Source organism: Carassius gibelio, chromosome A24, assembly GCF_023724105.1.
Source record: "Carassius gibelio isolate Cgi1373 ecotype wild population from Czech Republic chromosome A24, carGib1.2-hapl.c, whole genome shotgun sequence".
In the NCBI taxonomy this organism is placed as follows: Eukaryota; Metazoa; Chordata; class Actinopteri; order Cypriniformes; family Cyprinidae; genus Carassius; species Carassius gibelio.
In genome coordinates, this window is record NC_068394.1 from 10,302,046 (window position 1) to 10,322,573 (window position 20,528).

General features: G+C 35.9%; 2 protein-coding genes across 4 annotated transcripts in view; both read left to right on the forward strand.

Moving 5' to 3' along the window:
* LOC127946024 (carboxypeptidase A6) lies at nt 1–14,261 on the forward strand. The gene is made up of 11 exons (XM_052542309.1): nt 1–268; nt 3,474–3,549; nt 6,094–6,218; nt 7,341–7,455; nt 8,108–8,209; nt 8,321–8,425; nt 9,858–9,968; nt 10,113–10,203; nt 11,773–11,975; nt 13,117–13,201; nt 13,360–14,261. The coding sequence occupies exons 1-11, from the start codon at nt 156–158 to the stop codon at nt 13,548–13,550; spliced, it is 1,317 nt and encodes a 438-aa protein (XP_052398269.1). The 5' UTR covers nt 1–155; the 3' UTR covers nt 13,551–14,261.
* A 1,703-nt stretch (nt 14,262–15,964) lies between these two features.
* LOC127946208 (brefeldin A-inhibited guanine nucleotide-exchange protein 1) overlaps nt 15,965–20,528 on the forward strand; it is a 54,309-nt gene continuing 49,745 nt past the window's right edge. For 2 of the 3 annotated variants that reach the window (XM_052542612.1, XM_052542613.1), the window contains exon 1: nt 15,965–16,300. In XM_052542612.1, coding sequence (XP_052398572.1) covers nt 16,177–16,300 — 124 coding nt within the window. In that variant the 5' untranslated portion in view covers nt 15,965–16,176. The remainder of the gene's footprint in view (nt 16,301–20,528) is intronic. The other variant, XM_052542614.1, reaches the window with a different exon arrangement.

The window sequence follows — 20,528 nt, forward strand, 5'->3', positions numbered from 1 at the left end:
CCACCTCTACCTCAAGAAATCGTCCAAAGAGCAGACACCCAGGACAGAAAAGTCTCACAGTTCTTTCCACTGGGGTGATGATTTCCATTCAGCATCTATATGCACAGCGCAGCCTCTGATTAACTGTTCCGTTTTTATTTATATACTGACTTAATATGGCATTAAGAATCACAGACGTGTCCAGTACCTTTTTACTTGGAAGTGTTCTCATTTTCAGCACCGTGCCCTATCCTGTCGACTCTTACCTCTACAACAACCGCTACGTCGGGTAAGGGTTTCATTCATCCAAAGTTTCTAAACTCAAGTTGTAGTAACGAGCGATGTCCGACTCGCGAACGAACAAATCGTTCTATTTAAAGGTTCTTGCATTTGTAGGAGATTTACTCTACATAACATGATCAATCGCATACAGGAAAATGATCACTTTAAGTAAATATTTATGCGCTTAACTAAAAAAAACATCATGTGTAATAAGCGCACGCAGTGATTGTGAATTGATTGAATCGGTTCCTATAAAAAGAACTGTCTGAATGAACCGATTCATCGAAATGACTCTCGCTTCTCATTTAGCGAGAATACAGGGCGTAGGAACAAGGGGGGAGTTTGGAAAATAGTTTTGAAGCATTTAAGTGCACTCTGCGTCTCCACAAATATAGACGAGATAAGTCTGCCTCTTCTTATATCAACACTGGCTTTATGAAAACAAAGGCGTTTCTGCAGGCCATTTTTTTCATTTGCTAAAGCTGAAAAGCACTACTTAAAGGACATCTTAAAATATGCAGTTGGTCTCGACAGGTATAAGCACCAAGATTATAATGGAACGCTGACTGACACTTTGCCAAATATAAGTGTGATATTTTATTTAGCCTATTTAGTTAGTTAGTTAGTTAGTTAGTTTTATAGGTTATCAGGTGGTTTGATGATAATGACAATCAAAGATCTGATATTCACATTAAATTTCCTTGCTGTAATAATACAATTTCATGTAAAGTCATCAAAAAGTATTAGACATTTTTTTGTGAATATAATATTTTCTAAACTACCATTGGCTTGAAATTGTTCTTGCTGAGTGAACGCTCTATAAAATGACTTATTTTATTTTTTCAGATTTTGACTTACTCTCATGGCATTCCAACCAGTATGATCTTATGTTGGAGACTGAAAGCCTCAGTCAGCATTCACGTTCATTGCATCTCTTTCCACAAAATGAAAGTGAATGGTGAATGGAGTTTGCCATTCCTAACATTTCTTTTTGTGTTCCATGGAATTAAGTCATAAGGGTTTGTAATGACATGAGAATGAGTAAATTATGACCGTTTGTTCATCTTGGTGAATTTTTGCCTTTATTATTTTGGGGTTCTATTGCTGTTATGATAGCTCTTCTTTCCTAAGTTTCCTTATGTAAAATTGGAGTTAAAAGATATGTGTTTAATTTAATAAATACATGGGTATATATAAATTTTAGGTAGTATTTGTGCCATTATTTTTCATATCCTTGTTTAAGAATTGTTCAGGGCACCGATGCTTAAAAGAGAAAAACCTAATATTCCCTATTATTATCGATGTTTAAAATGGTTGTGTTTCTTAATATCTTTGTGGAAACTGTGACAAGTTTTTTTCAGGATTTGCTGATCAATTCAAACGTTCAAAAGAAAAACTATATTTTTAATCAAAAATGGAAACATAAATGACCATTTTTGATCACCATGTACATAATATTTTCAAAAGTTGCTTACCAAGTTTTTGTTTTTAGCCATGTTTAAATGTCAACTATTAGTTAGCATTCTTACAGGGTAGGGTGCTTTAAATTCCTGTCTTGTATAGGGTCAGTTACTGTGTTTTTCTCCATTCCATCAGACGAATGCTTTACACAGGGCTATAAAGCGCACCAATCAACGCCTCTTCACGTATGTGAGGGTGTGAAGCCCATACATTTGCCCCAGATCAGCCAAGTGGCAGAACATCATTCCTCACACATTCACATGCCAAACTTTGTCCTTATGTGTGACTGAATCACCAGCAGACATCAGACAGAAAAGGTCCTGGATGTTTTTCTATTCCAGTACAATATCAGGGCTGAAGTCAGGAAACCGGAATAACCAACAGGAAACGTTATAACAGACAAAAAGAGGGAAAATGGCACAAGAACTCCAATGAATGAGATCATGAAGCAGCCTTGCACCCTGCAGCTGAGGAGCAGTTTATTATTATTTAAAGCATAAGCAGATATTGCATGACACCACACAATAAAGATTCTGTGGGAAATACCATCCAAGACATAAAATACCGCACACAGAGATATTACAGGTGTGGCGTCAAGCACGATTTCCTCTGCTCTTACCATAGTTGTGAGATGATGTCCTTAATCGTGAACTGAGACCAGTTTTGTGGCTTACTTGTGTAATGATATGGAGCTGCTCACACAATTACACAACAAAAAAGGAGAATGTAACCTGGAGCATCAGTGTCACTCAAAGCCTAAAAATAGCAGATTGCTCTTAGTGATGTAATGAGGTCATCTTTGGTGCGTTTTGAACCGTTTCAGAGAAAAATAACCCTCAAAGACGCCTTTATGTGTCAGCTAGCTCAATAAACCTGTCTGCTGGCTCAGCCACTTTTGGAAATATTAGCAGTAATATTAGCAGTTGCATGGTAGATAATACAACATGCAAAAAATCTCAGGAACTGACTGCTAGTCTTCTTCAGAATAGATTATTTTCCATATACGATTTATCCATCTTCACTTTCGATACTTGCAGAAACTTCTGGTTTCTGTAAGATGGTTGTTCAAACTGCAGATACTTGAAAATCTTTAATAATAATAATATTAATAATAATAATAATAATAGTTGATACATGGAAAATCACTGTTTTGGCGTATTTATTTACACTACCGTTCAAAAGTTTGCGTTCTGTAAGATTTTAATGCTTTTGAAAGAAGTCTTTTATGCACACCAAGTCTGCATTATTTAAAATTAATGAATAATAAAAATAAAACAATTTATTATAACTTTTTTCAATTTTAATATATTTAAAAAATGTATTTTATTTGTGACGGCAAAGCTCTAAGCAGCTATCACTTTAGGCTTTTAGAATGATTACTGATTCTGCTGAAATCATTCTTAAATGCTGATTTGAAGTGCAAGAAATGTTTATGTTTATTATTATAAATGTTGAAAACAACTGTGCTGATTAATATTTCTGTGGAATCCCTAATTATTTTTTCAGCATTTTTGGATGAAAAGATTTTTCAAAAGAGCAGCATTTATTCGAAATAGAAATAACATTATAAATGATTTTACTGTCAATTTTGAAACATTTAATTCTTCCTTGCTGAATAAGTCATTACTGAACCCAGCCTTTTGAACAATATAGTGTATAAACATACAAATAAAAAGGGTTTCCTGTATTTTGATTTGATTCCTGTGCCAGTGTATAATTTAGATTATAACTGCAATGCTTTATTTCTGCAGTGATCAAGTGTTCAGAATAATCCCCAGCAGCAACACAGAGGTTCAAGCAGTCAAACAGCTTTTCCAAAACCTGACGGTGAGCACCTTTTCTTACCTGCAATACTCCTGTAACATTAAACATGTGTAACCAATCATGAGAAACAAAACCAAACCCAGTGGAAACTGATGTCACTGCTTTTTATGTTATTTGAACAACAAATCATTTCTAGCAAATCCTTATCTCCTCCAAAGTTCTAGATTTTTTTTTTTTTTTTTGCACCATCAAAAAGTTCTAGTTTTTTTTTTTTTTTTTTGTACCATCACTGTGTCATTCTCAGCACCAGTGATGCATGAACCTCCTCAGTTTCCATTAAGAGTCAAGTAAGAGTTCCCCAGCACCATAACCACTGTTTCCTCCAGAAATAAGCTTCTGAACTGAGCTGTCTATACAACATACTGTAGCGGATACAGGCAGCAGAGTGAAGTATACACTATGCAAAGGCAAATTAAATATCATCAGCGAACTCTTATCACAAATTTTGCAGTTCTCAGAAGTCATTATAGTAGGGTTACGTTCTGTTAGTGAACAGAAGCTACAACAAATATATATTTAGTGCACCCAAAAGCAAAAGAAAAAAAAATCCCAAGAGACAAGAGAGTAGTTGCATTGGTAAGAGGAGATAAAGACATAAAATTTGCAATCACTCTTTCAGCCATTGCATTAGAAACACTCACACAGTCTTAACCAGTTTTCTGTAGTTTAATAGCAGAGTAAGAAAACACAAACTGTTATAAATGTACTAGATTTACAATGTTAATTATAGTGTAAAGTGTCACAGTCTAAAAGAGTCCACTTCCTCAAGCCTTGGCTAATTAGCATACATTGACAGGCCATTCAAATTAGCTGCATATTCTGACTTAAACAATATTCGTGCAAGCAACATAAACATCACAAATGTTTCATTATATTACAGTAGGTGTTTTTTTCCAGTGACAATTTCTTCTTTCCTGACCTTGTTTTCCTTGTTTCTGTGTCTGCTGCCTTTGATGTCACCGCTCGGGAGAGTCTCTAGTGAAAGGTTTGAGGAGACTTGGGTCATTGGTTATTTCTGCTGTATTTTCTCAAAGTAACATCAGGAAAACAGGAAAAAAAATAGGCATTTAAGTACAAATGCATGCACCCAAGATGATCAAAAGCAAAATATACTGACATGCCCATAGGTTTATAAGCTCATACAATCAACTCAGCAAAATTCCTACGTATATGACTTGATCTTTGAGAAACTATAAAGAAATTGGGAAAATATTGATTAAATGTCCAGTGTCATGATGATCTCAGAATGAAAACTTAAACTAAGCCATGTTGATTTTTATTATGCTTGGTGTGGAGAACCTGAGAAATTGGGGTCACAGCATTAAGAGAGAGAAGTTTTCAGGTCTGCACTCACACATAACCATCTGCACAATATTATATCACTTTAGTCATTAGGCAAAGTGTGCCACTTGGCCAGATTTTCTGTTGGCTGAAATAAGATAGGTGTTCTCAAACAGGTGTCCAGGGACCCACATGAGGACTCTGCAGAATATTTGACTTTTTTAACATTATATTTGCTTTAGTTTCATTACGATAAAAAGATAAAAGCCAATGGGTCTCATTCTCAAATCATGCATACACCTAAACTTGTGCATAAAATCTGCACGCAAACATTTTCACAAAGAATTAATGATCCGTATACTACAAAAGAACTTAGCAGTCACACACCATCAAAACAAACGTGTCAAATCTGTTACAGCCACCAGGTTTGTGAGCATCTGTTTGGAATGCAGCACGGCACTGGAGAGTTTTTCTGCATGCAAAGTGGACCTATTTTATGACTGATATTCCTGCTTTTAACCAAGACTCACAAATTGAAGGGTTGCGTTTAACACAAGGCATATAATTTGAAATGCAAATATATATTACAAGCCAATTGAACTCGGAACTGTTTCAGCTCTAGAAATAAATGTAACGTAGGAAAAAAAAACTAGCCTGTGATCTACTCTGTTGCTGGTGTTAAGATGGGTCGTTTGAAAAGCTCTACTCTTTTTTTCGTCTCATTAAATGGGCCTGTTGCTGTAGCCAAAGTCAACAGCGTAGTGTCTTGGCAGACATACAGAGGAGGCTAATGATGCAAATCTGAGGTTATGCTTCGGGGATTGGTAACTGGGCTGCCATAAAGGCTCCGGCATATGTTGGCAATCTAAAGTGGTTTTGTGGATCCACACACAAAAATAGATAACTTCAGTCAAATGCTGTGATCGTGGCGGCTCACTGAAGCTCTGTTTCGAACTCTCTGTGAATTGGGCTGAGTCAGCAGGTCTCTGATCTACAGATCATACAGCACTGGGACAAGCTTCATCTGTAATCTCAACTCTGGTGCAAAGATCTTAAAGTGTGTGAGAAACTGCTTGAATTTCAAGGACCTAATTTCTTTGCAAATGACTGTGTCAGTGGGGTTTGTGAAAGATATTTCAACAGCAGAAATAAAGTCATACGAGTTCGAAATAACATGTAGGTGAGTAAATGATGACAGAATCTTAAACTGAGCATCTAGGAGTAACATTCCAGCTTGATTGACTTCAGTGATGTGGACCTTTGCAGGTAGACCTTTGGAACCCCAACGGTGCATCTCTAATTCGAGAGAACAGTCCAGTAGACGTTCATGTGGGATGCAACAAGACTCAATGGCTGAGAAGACATCTTCGCCAAGCACACATCCATTACAAGTGAGTCTCTTCTTCCTCTTTTGGGACTCATATTAGAGTGAACTCCTCTCTCATTCTCCTGCGTGAGAAGCATCGGTTTCTGGGGGACACGCATTTGAGTTCTACTCGGATACTTCAGACTTTGATTTGCATGTGCTGGAGGATCCAGAAATGAAAGCTCTTTCAACCGCTCGCTCCATCAATCATCCGGATCAACAGCAACAATGAAGCTTATCTCACACGCCACAGCCAGACACATTTTCATTGGCATCCCTTTCTCCAGGGAGGCCTTTCCCTCAATCTCTCCTCTCCTTCTGATGGCTGATGTATTTGAGTATATTTACACACTGAAGTGATACAACAGAGGATTCTGGGTAATGGAATAGGTTGAGAGAGAGAGAGAGAGAGAGAGAGAGAGAAATGTGTTTTGTTTACTGCAGTTTAAAAAACCTCCAGCTTTGTTTGCTTTGGTTTTGACAGGTCAGATCAATTTTTTGCATTCTCATTCTTTCCTCCATATCCTTAGCCAAAACAACAACAACAGTGTTTTTTTTTTAACATGCTTTTTTTATATACCTTTGCTCCGTGTGAAATGGGATGATTAATGTTTGTGATATTGGATCTATACCTTTCAACCTTAATTAAAATACTTGCTTTTGTCTCATGGTCAGTTTTGTAAACATTTAAATTTGCATTAGCTCCAAAATCCTGCCAACATAAGTAAGCTGATCAATCATGACTTTGGTGCAAAGCACTTTACATTACTACTTTCCAAATAAACTACAATAATTTACTACAAATAAATATGCTAAATACTAAATGATAGTACAAATATACTAATAAATAAGGAATATACAATATTGAAATAAATAAGTAAAACTAATTCATTCATGAATGTTAAATTGTTATTGTGGAGGAAAAACTGCATAGCCAAAAAAAAAAAAAAAAAAGATTACTTATTCTAGTGTGTGTATATACTGTGTATATCTACCCCCCCCCCCCCCCCCCAGATGCATATACACACACACACACATACACAAACACACATACTGTATATGCATCTAAGTAACCCTGAAAATCGCTATTAAACTGTTTAATACATAGAGCATGCTTTCAACATTCCTTCCTTGACTGTCTCCGCAGGGTACTCATTTCCAATCTCCAAACCGAAATTGAGAAACAAATCGGATACCGGTCCTCCAGGAAGCGTAGATCAGAATTCCAGCATGACTATGAAGTGTACCATCCTTTAGAAGAGGTGAGCGCATGGATGAAAATTAATATACATGCCAATTGTTATGTAGAGAGATGGAGAAGACCGAGATCAAATAGGTTTTTTTTTTTTTTTCACTGTCTGCCATCTTTCTCAGCAGAAGCTTGATTTTCGCAGGCTGACTAACAGCCTTTGATTGAGAAGTGCATTTGCATTTCTTGGCCCGTGAGCACAAGAAAAACAGATTTACTCACAGCCAGGTCTTCTCCCTTCACATGAATGCACCGATACAACCCCAGCTCTGTGATTTAGTCCCATGACAAGATGATGAATGGGAGAACCATCAGAGCAGACGAGGGCTGGATTACATTCAGTTTTATGGATATAATTCCTGAAGTACTCTTGTAAAGAAAATAGATGTAAAAAAAAAATGCATCAGTCTTAATCTTTAACTTTTAATTTAACTTTTTAGCTTTAATTTATTAAGACAAGCAAGTCAAGACGACAAACTTTTCTCTACAAACAACAACAACAACAAAAAACAGGTCTGATACTATGGTCAAAAGTAGGCCAGACGTGCAAAATTGAATGTGTATGAATATTTATTTTAACTTTCTGCTACAAATTTTCACCTGAATACAAGCTGCATGTTAATCTGGAGAATGTGGGTCAAAATCTTTTCACCATTCTGGAACAGATCCGGAGTTGGATGTTTGAGATGAACCGGACACACCCACACCTGGTGGACCTGTTTTCTATTGGTCAGTCCTATGAAGGACGGCCCCTCTATGTAATGCAGGTAAAGGCTGAAGGGAGAGATGGCAACATTTATAACCACTCTGTAAGCCACCCCGAAACAAAAACACACACACATGGACTTAGATGATGTTTTCTGCCCCTCTCCTGTCAGTTAGGAAAGAGACCACGTCCCTTTAAGAAGGCAGTGTGGATAGACTGTGGAATGCATGCAAGAGAATGGATTGGTCCAGCTTTCTGCCAATGGTTTGTGAAAGAGGTATGTGCAGAGTAATTATTTCTATTTGTTATGTTGCTATTTAAATTACTGCAAAGCAAAAACAACAAAATGGTTATGCACAGTGTATAAAGGGATCCAAACTAAGACCACTAGTGAAAACGTTTCTGTTTTGATTATTAATTTCTTATTTAATACGTATGTGTTAATTACCAATTATCTGTATTAAAAGACATTCACAATTCAAAGATTGTAGTGATTTGTTAATTTGTGAGTGAGCAGGTGTATTCTGTGATTGTTTAATCCAGCGAGCCTCTGAATTCCTCCAAAATGAATCTGTATAATGCATCAGAGCCTCGGAGCTCATCTCATAAACCAATATCAAAGCATGCCTTTGGTTAAGTGACATCCTTTTATGCTAAACTGGGTGTAGTTTTCTACACACAACTAAACCGCTCTCAGATCAGCAGTTAACACTGAGTGAGACAAATGCAAAATGAGATCAAAACAGAGAGGCTTCAGTACCAGGTCTGTTGTAATACCTTCAGCACACCACTATGAGGCAGACTGACCCTGCCATCAATGCTATTACAGCTCTTTTGTTACCCACCATCACTAATAATGTTTCTCTTACTGCTGTGTGTAATTAGTTTTTTTTTTACACTGTAACATTGCACTGCATTTTCCCTTTTTGTTATAAATTAAATGAATGCAATATTATTTATGTTTTACATGACCAAAGGGAGCTTTTAATTATGGAGTGAGTGAATCATAATTGTAAGCGTAGCTTACATAGACACAGCAAAATAGTATACTACACTATTTCTGCAGTACAGTATCTGTGCACAGCATTTATATTTCACATGGATTATCCAGACTGACCTGTTACATTACTGTTCAAAAGTTTAGGGTCAGAAAGATTTAATATATATTTATTTGAAACCAAGGCTGCTGGTTTGCTTTTTTGATCAGTCTATCGTGAAATATTATTAAAGTTTTAAATAACCTTTTACTATTGCAATACATTTTAAAGTGTAATTTATTCCTATGATGGCAAAGCTGAATTTTCAGCATCATTACTCCAGTCTTCAGACGTCAAATGGTCCTTCAGAAATCATTCTAATATGCCGATTTGCTGCTTAAGAAACATTTCTTATTATATCAATGCTGGAAACAGTTGTGCTGCTTAATGTTTTTGTGGAAACTGGCATATTTTTTGGGATTCTTTCTTTAAATAAAATGATCTCAAACTTTTATGAAGTAAACAACAGAACAAACTTGATACTTGAATACTGCCCTCAAGATGCAAAACTATATCGGTTTAATGGAAAATATTCTATTCATTCTTATTTGATTAGAGGAACTGAACAGAAAGAGTATTTTTGCTCTACTGAAATTTATTTGTGGGGGAAACGAGAGACACATTTCCTGCATCTCTTGAAGTCTGTCACAATTCCGTTCCCTGTGAATACAGGCGTTGAACTCCTATCAGCACAACTCCAGCATGAGACGACTGATGAATCAGTTCAATTTCTACATTATGCCTGTCTTCAATGTGGATGGCTACCATTACAGCTGGAAGACGGTAACTTCTATATGCCTAGATCTCACTGCAGAGCTCGCTGAAATGAATAGGTCGCAGCTCCGTGTTGTTAAACATGAAGGATGTCTCAGGATAAGGCCGCCAGGCATAATGAAGGAAAATATCTGAGCTTTCTCTCTCTCTTAGGATCGCTTTTGGCGTAAAACTCGGTCAAAGATTCCAAAATATCATTGTCGGGGAGTGGATGCCAACCGAAATTGGAACGTCAAATGGTGCGGTAAGTTGTCATTCAGAAAAATCGAATAGCTCCTCTCTGGTGAATACATATACAAAAGAATAAGCACTCCAGAATATGTAGACATAACTTTAGCAGCCAGTGTAGATGCCTGACACACAGATTAAAAATGTAACCGAATGAAATATTTACAAACACAATCTTGTATTTGAATTTTCTTCTGTACTACATAAGATGTTAGAATCTGTGTTTGTGTGCACGGCTACATTTTTAACAATGGTCTTCTCGCATTCTCAAGCTGTGAGTAAATGCATTTATTAATAAGGTAGCACTAAAAAATAATCTCTTGACATGAGTTACTGGTTACTACTGTAGAAAGTGTTGCATTTTGGATGCTGTCCTCGCCAGGCTTAACTATCTCAACCAGCTAAATTTAAGATGTTTCAAGTTTAGCCAAATTAAGACTGCTCTGTGCCTGCTTAAAATTGTGTGTAAAGGAACAATACCACATAAAGCCAGACTAAATTATACCTGCTCTGACCCACCTCAGTTCCTAGCATCAAAGTGCTGTATAAAGCGGCAAATTGCTCTGTAAATGCATTTATGCCACCTCTGAGCAGCATTAAAGAGTTTGTGCAAAGATACCTAAATGCAACATCATTGTCCTTTGCCTTTACATTTAATATGTTTTATGTCAATGTTGCTAATATGGCATCAAATTGTATATAATGGAATCAAAAGAATATTTTAGTTTAACAAAACATATGAAAACCAAATATTAAACCAAACATTTAAACAATTTGCAAATCTTTGCTGGCCTTTCAGCTAAATAAGCACTAAACCAGTACTAACCAGCACTAACAAGTAGGAATGCACGATAATATCGGCACAACATCGGTATCGGCCGATAAAAGCTTAAAATGACCATTATCGGTATCGGCCGATATGAATATTTCTGCCGATGAGCCAAACCGATATTCTCCAAGTGAAATAATTGACCTGTTTTTCAGATGTGAATGTCTGTCTACATTTGTAAAATAATAAATTTATGGTAGAATCAGTACAGAAGAGATACATGGATTTCTCTTCACTAAAATTAAAGTTTAAATATATCAGTATATATTTGTAAATATATCAGTATATATTTGTAAATATATCAGTATATATTTGTATATATATCGATATCGGTATCGGCATCGGCCAAAATTATTTAGAAAATATCGGCATATCGAATATCGGCCAAAATCCAATATCGTGCATCCCTACTAACAAGGTTGGGTTTGCATATTATTAGAAAATGCCTGATTCTACTAATGAATTTTTCTTCAACTATAAGGACTTACAGTTCGTGTATGCTTCTGAAGGACACAGGAATAATGCATTTCTAAAATATTCACTCTTAATGCTCTGGTAGATAATACCTGACATTGAGATAGAAAATACATAAGAGTGAACATGAGTCAGCAAAATACCATGGGAGGAAAGTATTAATCGGCTGCGACCACAGACTTGGAACAGAAAAGGCAAAGATGAAATGATTACAAAGCAAGTTATACAGTGTTTTTTTTGTTTGTTTTTTTGTTTGTATGACACCTTTGCTGACCCTGATAGATGAGGGTGCATCTCTGCACCCCTGCGATGACACATACTGTGGTCCCTTCCCCGAGTCAGAGCCTGAGGTCAAAGCTGTGGCCAAGTTTCTGCGCAAGCACAGGAAACGGGTCAAAGCTTACATCTCTATTCACGCCTATGCTCAGATGCTCCTCTATCCGTATTCCTACAAATACGCCACTATACCAAACTTCAACTGCGTGGTGAGTGATTTCCACCTTCAGACAGTAAATCTTGAATTTGTAAATTTGGGGCAGGGATCATTCAGTAATTATTTTATTATTATAGATATAAATAATCCATGTATAGTTTCAGAGCACATGAAAAACTAGATGTATAAATCATATTTTGGCCAAATTTTGAATGTAATTTTTGCTGTCTGAAAGAAAAATAACATCAAGAAAAATGCAACTTTCTGTTTAGATGTCCGCACAAGCTGCATGCAAAAACAATAGACAGCACGACCAGTGTAGTCCAATTTACATAACAAGCAAAGGATTCCTAATCAACCAACTTAAAAATATAAAGCGTGATGAATGTAGTCAAATTTTTGGTGAATTTCAGTATGTCAAACGCAGACAGTGAAAATCAAAGTAGACTTATACATGAACTTCTCTTATCATATGAGCTGGCTAGTTTAATGAATCATTCAAAAAAAAAAAGAGAGAAATAAAAAAAATATGTAATAATATGGTGTAACCAGTAGATGCCTCTATAACCTACGTATATATAAATATATGGCTATGTATTCCCTAGTTGCTTATAGTATTTTCAGACACAATTACTCGTGATAGGTTTTGCATTTGGATATATACTTAGACATTATCAAAGACTGCTTCATAGCTGAATTGTAAAACGTACCCCAAATAATTGCTCTGTATATTCGTATTTTTCATATTTCCCATTCATTTCCTATGGTGGCCATTTTGATCATTCAAAATCAAGTGTGATTCTTTTGTTGCGTTCTTATAGCAAGTGCCATTTTTTTTAATTTTTTTTTATATATCTAATTTAGAATAATGCCTACACATTTCTTTATATAGGATTCTGTAGTAAACACTGCAAAGCTATCATTTGCCCCCTGGAGTTACTAAAGTGATTCAGCCTTTAATAAGATAGAACTAAACTCAATATCATCTAGAGGGCAAAACACTGAACTCCTCATTAAGAAAATGGAATGGATGAGATATTAGTTGTTGGGCTTGCCTCGGTGCAGCTTGCTCATATATCGACTGAATGGCTGTAAGCCCACCCAATCTTTTGACTATACTCCAAGCTTTCTTAATGATGGACTGGACCCGACTGATACTGAAGCAGATTTAAACCTCTGCTCTTCCCTCTCAGGAATCAGCAGCCCAGAACGCAGTGAGCGCTCTGTACTCAGCTTATGGAGTGCGATACAGATATGGCCCTGCCTCCACCACACTTTGTAAGTCAGGCATTCAGTCTTTTCTTCAATTGGTGACATAGCTACTGCACGTACGAGTCATCAGTTGTCTGTTTGCCCTCTCAGTTAGACTCCAGTCAACAGTCCTTTAACAACAGTCAATGTCCATATGTGATGTAATGCATTTCTTTAATTTGCAGATGTGAGTTCTGGAAGCTCGATAGACTGGGCCTACAAGAACGGGATCTCATACGCCTTTGCCTTCGAGTTGCGTGATAAAGGCTACTACGGCTTCCTGTTGCCAGAAACCCTGATAAAACCAACATGCACAGAGACCATGAGAGCAGTAAAAACAATCGCTTCAGGCCTGCTGAAGAAATGTACCAAATGAATTTCACTTGACTTTCACTCTCTGTCTTATCTTCCCTCTATCAGTTTCACACCCAAAAGCCATAGAACTGTCGACAAGCTATGCACAAATGTTCCTGCATCTTCTATTCATTTTTTCAGATTTATTTATTTTATAAACTACCTTAAAGAAGCTCTACATTATACAAAATGGTATAAAATGTAAACTGAAGAAATGCAAGCATCTTTCTCAAAAGTGGATTTTACTTATGAGGCAAATATACATGAGCACTCGCTATAAAAGAACAGTGATTCCCAGAGAATGTAAATAATGCATACTGTTATCTTTGAAATGGGGTCATTTTAGTGTAGATGTGTATCACTGCCACTAAAAACAGCTTTGATTTCGTTTTGAAATCAACTGGGTACTTAATGTCTAAAATGAGCCAGACAAGAATACATAATAGAATTGCTGTTTTTTTTTTTTTGTTGTTGTTTGTTTTTTTTAAAGTAACTTTAACTTTGCAAGGGCAATGTTTACATTTGAACTCTTAAGTACGTTTTGGAATTTTATTGCAATAAGCCTGTATTTATTTCAGTGAAAACATTTCTTTTTTTTTATATTTATATTACTTTGTTATATAATAAGTGTCTTGCTTAATGGCATTTAAGATTTGGTTTCATTGAACACAGATTTTGAATCTTACTGTTTATTTTACCAACAAGTAGATCATTAAAAGCTGGACCGATCATCCAAAAATGGATTCTTTTGTTTGTGGAAGATATCAGCCATACTATCCAGATAAGGAAAAAATACTTCATAAATTATGAAAAATAAAGGCACCGCAGGCCTATGTATGGAGAGAAACAAGGCCCTTGTCTCAAAGGCCCAGACATCAGGGGGTAACTTACATTTTGATAAAAAAATATAAATAAAATCCAGGATGTATTTTTCTTCTCCCCTGTAGAAAATGGTCCCAAATAAACTGTACATATTTGTACAAAAAAAAATCAGAAGGAGCAACAGAGATTTTGCTGTTTTCACTCGACAATAAATAAATCCACAAAAAAAAAAAAAAAAAAAAAAAAACACGCAAGAAAATACGATAAAATAATATAAATAAAAACGCTCCTTGCTGCAGATGGAATTACACAGGCCACGCTCTGACTGCAGTTGTGAGAGAAAATTTCTCTACAACTGTACAACTTTCAAACAAACAAGCAAATAAAAAACGATCCAGGCGAATCATCTCCCGAGTCTACTCAACAATCTAAAATGCAGAGACAATTGGTCTGATACAAAAACGTTAAATGCCAATGCAATGATGCTCAATATTCGGCCAATCAGATTTGACCACTGCATAAAATATGAATGTTATTTTATTTGGTCCTCTATTATTTTTTACATGTAAAGTTTAAATTAAAATATGTAAAATTCAATTTTCATAGATAAATAATTATTTATAAAATAACTTAAGAACTTGTTTTACATGGCTATTTATACCCAGTGTCTAAATGACCCCTTCAATAAGTGGTTAAGAACATTTATTCATTGTATGACCTAAATATACAATTAGAGGGAATAGACAGCTTGAAATCGTGTGGCCTTGACTCATCCTCCGCATTTGAGTTCAGCTTCTCTTTGTGAAGTGCAATAGCATTTCAGGCATCTTGTGAACACAACCTGACAATTACTCATCATGAAGTGCCAAAAACAAACTGTGGCTTTGCTTGATGGAGAAACATGTTTGTCGTTACAGACAGGGTTGACTCATTTATTTCCCTTAAAACCTGCATGTGAAAATCATAAATAATAAGTCTTAATAGTTAATGAGTCTCAAGTTGAAATCCGATATTCAAAGGACTGCAGCAAACAGCAATAAATAACATGGAAATAAGTAAATTAAATGTGATTAAAAAAAAATGTTTTCACACGATTTTAGATGTCATTTTAGTAAATGCTAAATATATTTAGGTCCTAATGACTTTAATAGTAGCTAGCTGAATCATGGCTGCAACAACTGAATTTAGGTAACATAAAAATACATATAAAATCCTTATTAATAATTTAAGCCGTTTAAAAAAAAAGGAAATTATTTGATTTCCACAAAATTGTCCTATTTTTTTTTTTTTTTTAGAAAGTTTTGATTATTAGTAGGCTATAAATGTAAACATCATTGAAGAAATTACGTTTTCTTCAACAATATAAATTACATTCAGTACATAAATTGCTAACAAATTGCTATCAAACTTTTGGACAACATAAGCACAAATATCTATGACTATATGTATAACCACAACTACCACAAGGAAGTGAGTTATACTGATATGTATTTGACCACCGCTGTTCTTAATGCACAGATAAAAAAAATTATCTTTTCATTTTTTTTTTTTTTTTTTATATTTATGTATATTTATACTCTCTCACTTCTCACTCTTCCTCACTGCGGCCGTTTTTTACGTGCGTGACGTCATTTCCTTCCAACATGGCGCAGGCAGCAGGTCGCTGATGGAAAACTGAGGGATTTACCCCACCTTCTGGCTTTATTTATGTTTCTCTATTGAGGGCATCGTCCGCCGGAGAAAATACTCAAACATACGGTCATATCTAAAAACCGCGGATCTAGCCTCCACTGGGACAGGTTCTCCTCGCCCCGTCGCAACGAGTCATGTATGAAGGCAATAAGACGAAAAACATGTTTTTAACCCGAGCTTTGGAAAAGATCTTGGCCGACAAGGAGGTGAAAAAGGCTCATCACTCGCAGCTGCGCAAAGCCTGTGAGGTGGCACTAGGTCAGTATGATTTCGATGCGTTGATCGCAGTGTTTTAGATGTTTTAGATGTGCATGCGTGGCTTTAATTCTACCGGTAATGAAACCGCAGCTTCAGAATAGCTGCATGAATCCAGCAGCATTGCGGAAGTGATTCTCATTTCACCTGAAAAAAGCCTCGATCTAAACCTGTACCTGTTAATTTAGCATGAAATATCGATAATCATGCGCGCTTGGCTTGAATAAATCATATTTAGTGCACGTACGAATGAGGAAACAGGTAAAATGAAAGCAGGAACTGACAGGGCGAGTTTGTCCTCTTTGACAGGAGCTTAAAAAAGCCCCTTCATCACACGAACTGTGCACAGAATAAACTTTATATGTTAAATGAGAGAATCATGCTTTAAGAGCATTCAAAGTGGCTGCTTCGAATTAATTTGAGTGTCACTGACCATGTTTTTTTCCGTCATCAAATGTAAAGACCCCACCTGTCATATTACAATAACAATTAGATTTTAGTTTTGCGTACAGTCTAAGCTTTTTATACGACACTACAGCGTGCAAACTAAGATGTCATATCGTTTAAATTCGCGGAAACAATGTTTGCACTATCCTTATTTCCTCCCGATAACAACAATGACTGGGCAAGATGGAGAGAAACGCAGGCGGAGCTGATTGTTTTGCATTGGTGTTGTCAAAAAATCATTAACTGTTTTCAAATAAGACGAGTGTATATGCTCACGGAGGTTTAACTTTATAAAAATGTGTAGAAAAGATGCGCAATCATTGTACCTCGCAGTCACAGGCACCGTTGAATTGTTCATTTGAAACGGCTCTTTTGAATGATTCACCTGAACCGATTGGAGAACGTTTGGATCACTGACATTTGACGCATTTTCTTTACATTTTACTCGACAAAAAAAGGAATAAACATCTTCATTTTGTGAACAAAAATGTATTTCACGATACAAAAAGACCGGATAAAATGCGCACGGTCGCTTGTGAACACTTTTTAGTCATGACTCAATCGAATTGGTGAATCGGCTCATTTGAACGAATTGATCAAAAGAACCGATTTGCTAAAATGAATCAGCCTAGTTTGCGATGGGCGTAACGGAAGTGTGATAGGGGTTGAGCTAAGGGCTTGTTTGGAATAAGGTGAATGTCTCTATCCCTGTCATGCATTTCTCATTATCAGCGGTCAATAATGCATGCACGGTGGAAGTTGAATTACAATACATTATTAAAGGGGGAAGAAAGCAGTGGCTTCCAGGCTCTTGGCTTGAATCACATGCACCGTGCATTGTACATGCAGGGTTGTTGGTTCAGCCTGCTTTACTGCATTGCAAACAATGATTTTTACACTGAAGCATTTGATTTGTCAGTAAAACATTAGACCCAGAGTGTGATTTTATTAGCAATGGGATACTTTGATGTCTTTGAAACAAGTATAGGAGCATCTTTCATATTTAGAGAAATGTAGGCTGTGATTACATTCACGTCCAAGAAGATATGAAGATGTAGGCTAAAGGACAGCCGCAATCAAATGGAGTGGTACAAAGTTTAATCTATTTCATGCTGCTTGGCAAATATAGGAACAACTGTCAACCCTTTTTGTCTGTACTGGTTAGTGAATAATTTTGATCATATATATAGTGAGTTGTGTTTACACCACTAAGACAGAGTTCTTATTGCAGGCCTTATCCTCACAAATCTGGTCTCTGACTACTTAAAAGATGATACAGGCTTACTCTTATTACAAAGGACTGATGCATACAACCACATTTTACTAAATTGTGCAATAGGCATGTGGATAATAAGTTTAGTTAATGGTTAAAGAATATGATTAGTTAACCAACTCAGTTCATTTGTTTGTTTATGTTCATATCCCTTATAAAAGGCATATGTGGTCGACAAATATAGAGCTTACTCTGCTAAACAGCACCGGGTTTATGGTCCATTTTTGCATATTTAGGATTACAACTGGCATTTTGGTTTTGACCGAGATGTGACAGCATCTGTTAGTGAACTTTAGAGAAATCCTGATGGAATTGTCAAATCACAGTTCATTTGTCACAGTAGAGAGGTTTACCCGCCTCGCTTGAAGATGTGCACTCTGGTTTCATCTGCAGTTTTTTTTTAGCATTTCCTCATCCCTTGTGACGATGTATTGAGAAAGTAAGTGTGTATATCTTGGAAAATGATTGGTATTTCTGTAAAAGAAGTTTAGATATAAACATTGCTGGGGAAACTCAGATAAAAAGGGTCACTAAAAGGCTATAAGAGTAAGGAGTTTGAAAATATTCTTTGTAGATGCTGCAAGCATACTGTAAATGGATGCTTTGGGAAAATACGTTTTTCTGTTTCTAACAGAAATATGATGGCTTAAAGGGGTAGTTCACAAAAAATTTTTTTTAAAAAAATTCTGTCATCATTTGCTCATGTTGTTCCTAACATGTATGACTTTCTTCTGTGGAAACACAACATAAGATATTCTGAACAATGGTGATATTCCAGACAGTATTAATTACCAACATTGAATTTTGTTGTATGGACCAAAAAAAGGAAAAAAAGCTGAAATATTTCTAATAATATCTTCTTTTATGATCCACAATAGTAAGGCTCATTTTAGAAATGTGTGGATGAATAAATAATACATTTTCATCTTGGGGTGAACTATCTCTTTAAAAGTCTGCTTTGAATGCCAAAGAATTCATGAAATGCATGGATGTTTCCTTTTCTGATGTGAGCGTTGTTGTTTTTTTCTGAATGTGAAGGGTTTCTTAATGACACCACAGAAAAAAGGATGGTTTCTTGTCTCTTAAGCACAATAAATACTTATGGAGCAGGTAAAACAAGTTCATACACTTTTTTGTTGTTTGTTTTTTTTTTGGCAAGATTTCAACTGAAATAAAATATAATGAAACAACGTAGACATAGGTAAAAAAAAAAAAGAAAATAAATTTCTATTACTTAAATTAATTTGAAACTGGAAAATATAAAAACTAATTCAAAGTATTGAAAGGATAGGCCACCCATAAGTGAACATTTACTTAACCTCATGTCATTCCAAACCTGTAGGACTTACTTTCTGCTGTGGAGCGTAAAGGAAGATATTTTGAAGAATGTTGGTAATAGCCCCATTGATTTCGATAGTACGAAAATCAACAATGCTGTAGAAGTCAGTGTGAACGGAAACTGTTCCACAGAAGAAGGTCGTGCAGGTTTGGAATGGCATGAAGGTGAGGAAATGATGACAGAATTTTCCTTTTTGGGTGGACTAATCCATAAAAAAAAAATAATAGTATGTGTTACTAAAATAACACTGGTCAGGTTAGTGAAGAATAACTAGAAACCTCCTGTACAATTTCTTTCTTCAGTATTCATTAAAACAAAATCTCGTTTTTGTGACAGTCACTGCTTCAGAGAAACTGAATGATACTGCATGTGACACAACAAGACTCCCAGTTCACCTGTCACAGACAGATATTAAAAAAAATCCTTCCTTTTGGGTCCTGACTCCGTGGGCTATCACTGTCAGAGGTAGTTAACAAAAACAGTGCATGTTATGTCTTTGTAAAATGGCCCAAATCTCACAGAAACACAAGTTTACACAAGCCTGTACAATCATCAAAAGGCTAAATGTGATTCATTGGACTATTAATATTAATGTACTCACACTGTTTTCTAGACACCTGTGAAGAAACTGAGAGTAACCAATAAGATCAGGTCTCCGCATGAATTATTTAGCTTTCAGACTGATCGTATATTACTCATGCCTTCTAACACTTCAGGCAGTTTCGAGTCCTGTTCTATTCATCATAAAAAGTTTCTTAATGGCCCAAAACAAGGAAGAAGTTTAAAGTGAAGTTCAGATCCCAGAAGAAAGTTAACTAACAAATATCACAGCTTTTCGTTTTTCCAGTTGGCATAATGTAGAAGTATAAGACTCACTAGGCAAATAATTAATGGAAAATAGTTTTCTCTGTTACTTTTTGAACTTTTTAGTGCGGTAATTGGTATTATTATTTTTCAGAGGTGTTTTACCAAAATTACGCATTGCATGGTGTTGTGTTTAGCAAATATCTGTAAGCTTAATGTCCTAATGAAAATGTCCTTGCAGAAAATATTTCTGTTTTTCCGCAGATTGTTTTCTTACTGTACAGTGAAGTAGAACGAAATTGGTGGTTTAATATAAAAGATCATGTTTTTGGATGAAAGTCCATCATAGCTTATCTCTCTAACCAGAC